Raw genomic sequence first — 12116 nt, forward strand, 5'->3', positions numbered from 1 at the left:
TCTAGCACCCCCCTCACCCTCCTCACTTCCCGTCTTCAGATCACATCCGCCTTTTTCCCAGATGTAATGTCCTCAGCTTCTAGGAAACACCCCCCCAGCCCCCCTTCCACCCCCAGGCCCTAGGATGCACTCCACCCCAGGACAGCCAGCACAACACCTCAGTTCCCATCAACCCGTGTCCTGAGGTCCAGGCTGTTCCACTGGGACAGCCCCTTTGCAGCCTTTCAGCCTCCCCCCCTCCCCACCCTGCCCCCCGACCAGGGGCAGGGCCCTCCTGCATCCTCCTCGCCATCGTCTCCTCTCTGCATCAGGTTCCTTTGGCAACTCCTTGGATAAGAACACAAATCCACACACTTCCTCTGAACAACCTTCAGCGCCCTGGGCTGGCTGAAGCCACATTAAGAAAACAAGAAAATATTTTCACATGGGCCACAGAACCTGCGCAAGTGTCCCCTGCCTACTGTGACGGCAGCCTTTTGTGTCCTCGTGCAGAGCAACCTCAGCCTCTCCTGCCATGAGGAGGCTCTTGGCTGCCCTTCTCATAACCAAAAGGCCCGGTGAAGTGAGGTTTCCTCCCTCCAGGAGTCAGGCCCGACTTTTCCATCAGGTCAGTGAGGCACGGTGCCAGGGCCCACGAGACTGAAGTTTAGGGGCACATGAAATTTTTATTTTCTTTTAAAATCAGAAGGAAAAAAAAAGAACTTTTGGTTGAAGAAAATGGTTTCATACAGACTCTCTATATTCATCTTATGTCAATGCAGTTGTGAAATATAATTTTTAATATTTCGTATGGAGGAAGGGGCCCACGAAGGCCAAACTGCCTAGGTCCCACCAAAGTCAGAATGGAGCCCTGCCAAAGCCTCCATCCCAAGCATCGTTATGAGCTGCAGAAACCTGAAAAGGTAAATTTTTGGGTTTTTGATCTCTTTCTCCAAGGTTTCAAAGACTCCCAGGACCAGTTTCTGAGGTGAGATTTGGGATTTGGAGCAGCTGGGGTCCCTTTGGTAGCCGGTGGAACCAATGCTTTGTCCAAGTTCACACCTTGGCTGGCGGCCCGGCCCTGGGACGGCATTGGGATTGTGCGTGCCCAGGAGGATCTCGCTCTTCCAGGGCTAACCTCGGGGGCTTAGCTTCCTCGATGACATAAGGAAGGCCTTTTTGACAGCCCGAGCTTGGCAGTCAATGCCAGATTGGCAAGTGACCAGAGATGTTGAAGCTTTTCTCATGGGCCAGAGTTTTCTTTGTGCTCTGGGTGGACTAAAAACCACCTCTGAAGTTCCTGCCAAATTCTGAGACACTAGCTTCCATGAACATTAGACTTAGTGCCGTGTAATTAGGATGCTAAACCTTATGATAGAGGGGAAAAAAAAACAAGATGGAAAAAGAAAGTATATCATACATTCCCAAATCTAACGCAGATCCTGTTTTTCTTGCTCATTGATTTGACTCATGTGTGACGCCAGTCTCTCTTAGGGACACAATTTTGAGAAGGCTCAAACAGACAGCCCCGACCACCATGGCGTTTGGGACTGAAGTGCAGTCCCCTGTGCTGCCCGATTTGTGGCAGGAACCTTGGACTCTGGACAGCTTTCTGGACTGTGCTGTACTCTGTGAGTGCTCACTCTGCACTCCTCGGCTCGGCATCCGTGTGAGACGCCAGCTCCTGGAGCGCGTATCTCAAGAGATAAACCACCAGCTATGTGGACTGTGAAAGCCGAAGGCAAACCAGAAACACTCTGTACCGTGGTCAGAGGGGAGATCCTGCCTGGGGTTATAGCCGAGTCCTGGAGAGCAGTGGGAGGCCGGCGGAGGGAAGAGGAGCCCCATGACAGGTCCCTCCTGCAGCGCATCTTGGAGGCTGGAGAGCCCCTCCCCAGACCCCCCGTGGGGAAAGTGGGAGGCGTGGCCCTTAGGGTCTCCCTGTGAATGAGTCTGAAGTTTGCTGCTGTGCTCTGCCTTAGGGAACCAGGACCTCTTTCCTGGGGAAGTCCATCCCCAACATTGGCCCTGCCCTCCTGGCTCCATCAGGTCCCACTCACTCTCAGTTGGCCTGGCCCTCAGATAAACAGCTCTGTTGAAAGGGCAGCCTGTCTGTTCACGCTGAAGAGTTTTTTCTGACGTGAGCACAGCAGCCCAGAGGGAGCTATGCCCTATAGCAGAGTGAAAATTGTACCACATGACTTAAAAAAAAAAAATCACATTAACAAAATCCACCAAAATGTTAACAATGGTTGCCTTTGGGTGATGGACTATTTGAGTGCTGTTCTCTCTTTATATTTCTGGATGTTCTATTTTTTTTTCCTACCATAAATATTTACTCTTTTGTGATGGGAAAAAAGAGCTAAAATAAAAGAGTAGAATGTTTCACATATCATGGCATTCTAAACAAAGTCTAGATATTTGCAACACAGAGGCCCAGGGAAAGAAAAATGAAGTGAACAATCTCTGGTGGGCACCTGTTGCACACTGTTCCCTCTCAGCGAGTGGCTGTGGCCTAGTTGGTGACAGGTAGAAACCCTTAGTCCTTAGAGAGGTACCCCTGAGAATAATTATAACACAAACATCCAGTGAGCACTTTCTGCATGCTGGCCACCTTCTACACGCCTTACCTGTGTGTTTTATCCACACAACCACCCTGTGAGGTGGGCACTGTTATTATCATGCCCATTTTAGAGAACAGAAGGCTGAGGCACTGAGAAGCTAGACGGATGACAGAGCTGGGATTTGAGCCCAGGCAGCACCTGGCTCCGGAACCTGGGTGCTGAACCACTGAGCCATTCAGCCTCTTGTAGGAGCAGAAGTCCAGGTGGAACCTGAAGGAAGGACAGGCAGGCAGAGGGGGCAGGCCATATGGGAGACTGTTGGTGCTCAGTCTGGGCTGGTTCGGGTGGGTCTTGACCACAGCATGGCCAGGGAGAGTCTTGGAACAGCTGGGGCCAATGCTGTCTTGTTCTTCCTGCAGTGTGCTGGACATCTTCCCCACCGTGGTGGCTCTGGCTGGGGCCAGCTTGCCCCGAGACCGGCACTTTGATGGTCTGGATGCCTCTGAGGTGCTCTTTGGTGGGTCGAAGACTGGGCACAGGGTAAGTGGAGGAGGTATGTGCCCCGCGCAGGCTCTTCAGGAGGTTGGCCTCCACCTCTCATCCGGGAGCCCTTGTGCAAACAGAACTGTCCTCGGAAGATGCATGCAAGTGGCTGCTGAAGATCCAGTCACTAAGCAGTGACTCCTTAGAGATGACCCTCTCTTTCCACTCCCTTCCTTCTCTTCCCCTATAATCAATCCAGTTTGTCCATCCAGATTTATATTTAACAATTTGGCTTAGGGTGGGTGTACATTGGTGCTCATTCCCTATAACGTATGGGTTTTTTTCTCACAATTATTCAATTTTCTGACACAATGTAGGCACCTGGCACATTTTGTTAGATGAGATGGCTGACCAGTGTCTGTGACTTATGTGTTGTGGGGCTCCCCCACCAGAAGCTTCCTGAGCGCAAAGATCTCACCGGTGAATTCTCAGCGCACCTAACAGTGCCTGGCATCCAGCCAGCATGCAGTAAATGCAAATTGGATGCATAAATGAATGAAAGAAGGGACGTTTCCCGGCTCCTGGAGGGCTCTGCACACACATGACTCTACAGCCCCTGCACTAGCTTTGGGCTTCCACTTCCCAGCACCCCACTGTCCCTTCTTTGCATGCTCTGAAGCCCTTGGTAGCAGTGACTGCCAGGAAATGTCAGGCCTGATGGCCTTTCCCTGTCATTTCCGTGTGTTTTCCTTTTGCCAAAAGGAAGAGGAAGTGGGAGGAGAGGAGGAGGCCGGCGGAACCCAGGGGCCCCTTGTAAGGCCCTGTGAGTACACGGCTTCTCAGTTAAGGACTCACACATCAAAGAGTCTATTTATGTGTTTACCGAGGGTCACATGGAAGTGACTCAAGTGCTGCTCAAAGGTACTGTGGCGGTTACTGGAGCTGCCCTTCCCTCTCCACCGGCCCCAGCAAACCAGCACACTGGTCCTGAGGGGGCCATCGGTGCCTCTGTGAGCACTGGTGTAGTTTCTGTCAGATGATGTCTGGAATGTCATCTGAAGAAGCACTGCTTCTTCCCGGAGTATCTGACCCTCCGGAGCTATAGACCCTTCCAGGCCAAGCCTCACTTCCCAGCAGCAGCAAAGCAGGAAGATGGTTTCCGCCTGCAGGCTGGAAGTTTGCAGTATGTAACCCTGGGGGGTTATCGAAGACGTCAGTGGAGAGGTGCTCTGGAGTGTTTATTACCACAGCTACTAATAGAATAATTGGGGTCACCAGGAAGTGCTTCAAGGGCTGCGGTCCCCTTGACGTTGTTGGTCCACCGGTGGAAGCCAGCTCCTTCTCGCGCTAACTTCCGTTCTCAGACGGGAGCGCGCTCTCTTTCTCTAGTTGCAGCTTTCTGCACACTCACACAGGCCCCATCCTTGGGGCTTAATCGTCATTGGTCTCGTGCCCAAAGGGGTTGGGCCCAGGAACCAGGTAGAAGGACCCGATACGAGCCACAACACCGTTTGGGGTTTTCATGGGGACATACGATGTGTGGTAACACAACTGGAGTTGGGCTAATTTGCTCCCTAACCACACCCCATGGCCCAGAAGGAAACAGCTATAACTTACTGCTTACCGGAAGCTGCTGATGGTTATCTTCAAGAGTGAAAGCAGTTTAGAGCTGGCACCTGTGGGCCACACCGAGCCTCCCAGAGCACTATATTCCTGCAATGTTAGTAAAGATGCTCGAGATAAGATTATTTGGAGTTTGAGGGCAACATAGATAGTTGTTGGCCCTGAATTTGTCTTTGGTCTTTTCTGGTCAGCCACTAAAGAGACTAGAGTCCATCATCTTGAATTTGCAGAAGGGAGGCCAGGAGGTAAAAATATGAGTGACTATAGAGATTTACATACGTGGACCTATGTATATACACACACATACTTACATGTGTACACATGTATTTTTCAATAAACACAATTTATGTTCACTCTTAGATATGTCCTGGGCTTACAACGGTTCTAATGTGGGTTGGTTTAGAAAACCATTCCAGTTTTAAGAAGCTCAAAGTAACTCCTTGATGGTTATCTCAAAACAATATGCAAATACTTCTCAGCAATTGGGTTCTTCCCCATTTTGCAAACAAAGTAACCGAAAGTTGAAGAGCTAAAGCAACCTAGAGCGAGGTACCCTTGGGCAACCTCCTCAAGCCCAATTTTAAGAGCTTTAAAGGCAAATAACGGGCTCTTGGTTTTCCTCCTGAATGGTCTTCTCACTACCCACTTCATCCGCAGCTAGGGATATCATGTCTGATGTTCGAAGCCAACAGCGGCTGATGCCATGCTGTGCATTCTTGCATCTGCTGAGCCTTCTGCTTCTGATCTTGGTAGGTCTTTGTCTAGGCAATGAGGGCAACCAAGGAGGGAGAGGGGAGCCAGGAAGGCGAGGATGCACAGCCTGGCACCAAATGTCCCACTTTGTGCTTGCCTGACTCCCAGGTGGAAGCTGGAGGTTGTCAACACTGGTCAAGTCCTATCTCAGCCCCACGTTGCCATGACCAAGTCCAAAAATTGTCGGCAAAGGGACGGCTTCCTTAATGGCTCTGCACCTGCCCAGCCCAAACCAGTCTGGGGCTGCTGTGGGTCATAAAATGCTTGGCACATCCTTGGAGGCCATACATTGAGGGAACAGAAGCTGGTTTTAGTCTCCAGAACACGGATCACTTCTCTTAGGGAGGCCCCTAGTGGTGAAAGACGCCATCCGGAGTGGCTGGCAAATGGCCAAACACTTTTTGGAGACGGGAGCTGTGCACCCCACCCTGATGGGGTGGAGGTGCCCTCCTGGGGATGCTAACTAAGCACCAGACCCCAGGGCCTAATGTAAGGAGACACTGGCCTGCTTAAAAAAGCAAAACAAAATAAAACGGAGCAAACAGGTAAGAAACGCAGTCTGGAAGGTGCAACATGTTTGCAGAAGATAAAGTTATCTTTGAAATTCGGACCGGAAGTCCTTTGGAGAGGAAATGTCTTCAGCTGTGATTCATGTGTAAATTTGCCAACCTCCTTCCTATGTTGATATAAACAAGAACGCCATAATCAGTCTGCTCAAAGGGAAAAAAAAAAAGGCATATACGAGTTCTCCAAAATCCATCCACATTTCTGAGAGCGAGCCATCCCGAAGTTTTGCTTCCTTTTGGATTTTGGAAGCTGCCTCTGGTAACACCGCATAAATATCCTGAATGTGGCAGCCCACCCTTATGGAATTTCTGTTACTGAGACTCAAATAATGTCAATGATTCAAACCCGTGGACCTTGACTCCCACCTTCTGGGGGCCTGAGTGCATCATAGATCAGTTGACAATAGGTTTTCCAAATCTCCCACTTCCTGCCCTCTCCAGAAGGAAACAAAACAGCCTCCTGCGGTGAGAGGCTTGGCTTCCTGCAGGCCTGGAAGAAGTGAGGGTTTTGAGTTACTGACTTCTTTTCCTGTTTGGAAGGAGCCTGCTGTCATCACACTGGCGGGGGAGCTTGCGAGATTGTCACGAGAGCACGGAAGCAGCAGGTGTGGGAGGAGCCCCACCCTTGGCGGCATCCTCTTGGAGCTGGGAAACTTGGGGGGACAGCTGTTTACTGCTCCAACAGATGTTTCTCATTTTTTTTTTTAGCCCCATGGAAACTTTGAATCATGTAAGCGCTTTCCAGCAATATATATTGGTCATGATTCATACCAGGGCGGTCTCACGCTTCCAGCCCAAGCCCACCAACCTACCAAGGACACGGGTCATTTATTTTCTACCAAATCCCACCCTTGGAAACCCTTAATTAAGTGTTTCCATTCTGTAGAGTGATTCTTTCATCGATGACCTGATGGAAGGATTTCCTCAGTCCAAGTGGAGGAGGGTTGAGTCAAAGGTGAGGACACCTACGTTCAGAGGTTGGGCTGTGCCCAGTTCTGGAGAAACCACACTGAGCTGTCCTCGCAAGGATGCTTCTCATGCCATCTTTGATCAAGTGAGAGTTAGAAAATTGACTGGCTGCTGAAGAAGCCATTTTTCAAAGAGATCTGAGGATCACCTGCGTCAGAATCCTTGGGAATATTTTCAGACCATGCAGGTTCCCAGGCCCCATCTTGAACCTGAGGAGTGGGGCCCAGGCAGTGGTGGCCTCCTGGGTGTGTGACCAGGGCTCCACCCTTAGAAGGACCCTGTGCTTGGTTTATAGCCCACGTGCTGTGGCTGTCTTGAAATTCTTAATTTTTGGACAAGATTTCTCTTGTTCTCATTTTGTACTGGACCCTGCAAATTATGGAGCTGGTTTTGGGCCTAGGAATCTGACCAGAGCTGTAACCCGCTCCAATTAATTAATTAGCAAAATAGCTATTTTACAAAGGCTCCTGGGAGATGGCCAGTGTGGACTATAGTCCCATGGCTGTCAGCGTTTGGGGCGCGGTAGGGGTGGGGGCCGGGATAGTGGGGTGATGGGGAAGCAGGACCACGACAAAGAAAGTAATGCTTTCCAGGGGGCATCTAGCATGGTTTTCCTATTAGTAAGCCCTGCCACTCTTTCTTAGGTGCTGTTACACCCCAACAGTGGGGCAGCAGGAGAGTACGGGGCCCTTCAGACTATCCGCCTGGAGCGTTACAAGGCCTTCTACACCACTGGTGAGTTCGAGAGGTGCCTCCCGCTCACACACCCGGATGGTGGCCCCTGATCCCTACTCCACCTGGACTCTCACTCAGGCCTCCAGGAATGAGTGTGGGCTGCCCTCCTTCTGGGAACTCTCAGCACCTCTGACAGTGTCCCCCGCCAAAACCCAGGTCTGGCAGAAGGTCCCAGCATTCAAGGGCCCAGCACAGGCCCTCCGTACCCACAAATGCACAAACAAGGTCTTTCTACCATTTGCCTAAATTTCCAGCAAGCTCAGAGTTAGTTCAGCACATTTACACAGCTCCTTTTCACATGAAGAATGTTTCATTCCATTGTTATGCTTTAAATGCCAGTTTGGCTCAACATTAAATGGAAGCTTGCAGATATTTTAAAGTGTAATTTACTTGACAATAGACTGTTTCAGAAAATAGACTTTAGAGGTCCATTTAGCAAACCAACAGAAGTCTCTCTGCTTCTTGCTTCACTCTGTGACTGTCTTAAATGTATATTTTAGAAATATGATACTGGATCAGGATGGTCCTCAACTCTTCCAATGGTTTCTTCCTGCCAACTGAATTCAGACTCCCTCCATCATGGGTCCCTCTACTTTTCTAGTCTTAGTTCTCCAAGAGCAATGGCCCTCTTCCTTGGCCTCCATATTAAAGTCCCTCTTAGCTTTTAAGGCCAAATGCCACCTTGATCACAAACTCCCTCTCATCCTCCCAGCCAGGTAGGATGTGGAGAACTCTGATATTTTTCACATTGTGCCATATATGCCAGTCATTTATGTACGTTTTATTTCCTCTACTGGTTTTAACCTCTCTAAACTCAGAGCTCTGTAAGCTTGTTAATCTTTATTGTCTTTAAGTGCTTAAGTGCGTGGCACAGTATCTTGCATCTAGTAGGAACCCTAACATTCTTTTTAATGAATGAAAAACGAAAACAAAAAAACAACCCTCCCCCCCAAATCTAGGACCTGATGTGGATTCCAATTTGATTCAGTTATTTGATGTTAGAGCTTTCCAAAGAATTATATAATAAAGAACACAAATTATTTTCCCCAAGTGTAAATAAATGATCCCGAGGAAAATGTGGCATAAAAACAAGTTCTTTGAATTCGTAACTCTAGGGATATTAAAAATGCCACAACAGTCTTTGATTCTCCAAAACCTAAAATGCAAACGAGTCAGATATTTGTTATGCTTTCAGATGGAAAGTTTCTAGATTACAGTCCTTACATTACATTATCTAAGAGGTATGGTTTCTCCAGGCTGAGTTAATTTCAGAAGTCATAACCCTGCCAGAAAGCCCTTGACACCACAGTATTGGAATTATAAATGTGACTATGAAGTAATAGGACTGTTTAAAATGATCACTATCAGACTGGAATTACAATACCCAGGGGAGGTCTATTCTTCTGAGGAGTCCCCAAACTCCCGGGAGAGTCAGGGTAGGGAGGACCGAAACCTCAACAGATGGGATGAAAATTGTGAATAGGATGAAACATGGACATGCTCTGATTCCCGTCCCTGGCCCTTGGGAAATCTGCATCCTAATTGTTTACAACTGCTTTTGGATAAGCTAGATGAGTTGACCTCTACTGCATTAGATCAGAGAAAGATGTGTGTCCTACGATGAGGATCTGCTGTTATGGTCCTGAACTAGGAGTGGCCTGAAAAGGCTATTAGTCTGTTTTGGTGTGTGGCCTAGAATTAAGGTATCTTACTGACTTTTTTTTTTTTTTAAGTAACTAAGGCAAACTTTACACACAGTGAAAGTCACAGATCTAAACTATACAATTTGATGAGTTTTTTTTAAATGTATATACCTATGTAAGTACACTCAATGCTGTGAATTACACAGATTGATTTTCAAATATTAAGTCAACTTTACATTCCTGGATAAATCCCACTTAGTTGTGATGTATTGTTCTTTCTATATATTGCTGGATTGATTTGCTAAGATTTTATCTGTAATTTTCCTTTCTTGTAGTGTCTGTGTCAGGGTTTGGTATCAGGGTTTTGCTGACCTCGTAAATTAAGTTGAGAAGTGTTCCCTTCTTTTCTGCTTTCTGGAAGGGTCTGTGTCACGTTGGTATTATTTCTTTCATGTTTGATTGAACTCATCTGTGAAATTATTTGGGCCTGGAGATTTCTTAATGGAAAAGTTCTTGCTTATAAATTTAATTTCTTTAATAGGCATAGGGCTCTTCAGATTTTGTATTTCTTCTTGTATCAACTTTGGTAAATTGTGTTTTTCAAATAATTTGTCTATTTCATCTGAGTTGTCAAATTTATTAGCATATTGTTGTTCATAATATATTCCCCATTGTCCTTTTAATTAACCTTTTTAATGAACCACCTTTTGTCTTTGTTAACTTCCTTTATTGTTTTCTATGTTATGATTTCTGCTTTTATTTCTATTATTTCTTTCTTTACTTTGCGTTTAATTTACTCTCCTTATTCTAGTTTCCAGAAGCAGACACTGGACAATTAATTTTAAACTTTTCTTATATTCAAATATAAGCAATTATAGCTACAATTTTTCCTCTAAGCACTGCTTTATCTGCATCTCACAAATTCGGACATGTTTTATTTTCATTATCATTTAGTTGGAAATATTTTCTAATGTCCCTTCTAATTTCTTCCTTGACCCATAGGTTATTTGGAAATGTGTTGCTTAATTTCCAAATTTTGGGGGCCTTTCTAGAAAGGTACTTTATCTTTGTAATTTCTAATTTAATTTCATGTCATCAGAAAGTATATCCTGGAAGTTTTCAATCTTTTGAGATTTACCGATATTTATTATATGGCCTTGCATAGTCTATCTTGGTGAAAATAGCCTGTGGAACTGAAGCAAATGTGTATTCTGCAGTTCTTGTGTTTAATGTTCCATAAATATCAATTAGATGGAGGTGGTTGATAGCTGTTCAAATCACCTATATTTTTCCTGACTTTTTGTCTAGTTGTTCTACCAGTTATTGAGAGAGGGGTGTTAAAATCTCCATTTAGGACGTGGATGGTCTAGATTTCCCTTTAGTTTTGTCTTCCTTAAAAACGGACTCTTTATCCTTACAAAATGTCCCTCGTTATCTTGGTATTCCATATCTTGAAGTGTATTTTGCCTGATATTAACATAGCCACAGTTTCTTATGCTTACTCTTTGCATGATGTATCTATTTTCTTCCTTTTACTTTCAACTCATTTGTTTGTCTATTTAAAATGAGTCTGTTGTAGACAGCATAGATTGGACTCTTGCTATATCATCCCGTTTGACAGTCTCTGCTTTTTAATTGGAGAGTTTCATTCATTTGCTTTTCTATATATATAAGATCATTTTATCTTATATGTAGAATCTACAAAGATTTCTAGCTGTTGCTAGACTCTGTCTTCCCTGTGCATGCACAGTTCAGGGGTCAGCCGAGGATTTGAAGGGAGTTTATTTTCAGACGATAAGGCTTCCCCTCCCTGGCTCATTCCTTCCCAGGATTTCGCCCACCAATTTTCATCTGTTGTGGTAGCCCTGAGGTAGTTTTCCTTTTTCCTTCTCAGTCTGGATGCCTTTTGTTTCTTGTTCTTGCCTAATTTCTCTGGCTAGAACCTCCAGTACAATGTTGAAAGAACTTCCTTATCTTGTTCCTGATCTTAGAGGGAAAACTTTCAGTCTTTCACCACTAAGTACGATGTTAGCTGTGGGTTTTTCAGATACTTGTTATCAGGTTGAGGAAGTTTCTTTCTATTCCTAGTTTGTTGAGTGTTTATCTCATGACAGGGTGTTGGATTTTGTTAAATGCTTTTTCTGCATCTTTTGAGATGATCATTTTTTTGGTCCATTATTCTATTAATCTACACTGTTTAACATTGATTTTCATATGTTGAACCAACCTTGCATCCCTGGGATGAATCCCACTTGGTTATGGTTTATGTGCTGCTGGATTCAGTTTGCTAGTATTTCTTGAGTTTTTTTGCATCTATGTTCATAAGGGATATTGGTCTGTCGTTTTCTAGGGTATTTTGTCATGACTGCCTGTGCTGACTAATACGGCATTTAAAGTTTCTCCATGTCTTTTCAGGGCTTGATAGCTTATTTATTTTTAGTGCTGAATAATATTCCATTGTCTGGAAGCACCACTGTTTATTTATCCATTTACCCACTGAAAGACATCTTGGTTGTTTACAAGTTTTCACACTTATGAATAAATTGTTTTGACGATTATGCTATAAACTTCCACGTGCAGGTCTTTGTGTAGACATATGTTTTTAACTCATTTGGGTAAATACCAAGGAGTGCAAATGCTAGATCATATGGGAAGAGTATGTTTAGTTTTGTAAGAGACCACCAAACTGTCTTCCAAAGTGGCTGTACCAGTTTGCTTTCCCACTAGCAGTGAGTGACAGTTTCTGTTGCTCTGCATCCTCGTCAGCATTTGGTGGTGTTCGTGTTTTTGATTCTGGCCAT

At 45.7% G+C, this 12116-nt stretch overlaps 1 protein-coding gene across 2 annotated transcripts in view; it reads left to right on the forward strand.

The window, feature by feature from the left end:
• The window catches only part of ARSG (arylsulfatase G), a 109031-nt gene that overhangs the window by 92599 nt on the left and 4316 nt on the right, over window positions 1-12116 (forward strand). For both annotated transcript variants that reach the window (XM_087441483.1, XM_087441484.1), the window contains 2 exons: window positions 2963-3083; window positions 7582-7672. In XM_087441483.1, the coding sequence (XP_087297609.1) occupies window positions 2963-3083; window positions 7582-7672 (212 nt within the window). The remainder of the gene's footprint in view (window positions 1-2962; window positions 3084-7581; window positions 7673-12116) is intronic.

This window comes from Ceratotherium simum, chromosome 16, assembly GCF_057802395.1.
Source record: "Ceratotherium simum simum isolate JZ-2026a chromosome 16, ASM5780239v1, whole genome shotgun sequence".
NCBI classification, from domain to species: Eukaryota; Metazoa; Chordata; class Mammalia; order Perissodactyla; family Rhinocerotidae; genus Ceratotherium; species Ceratotherium simum.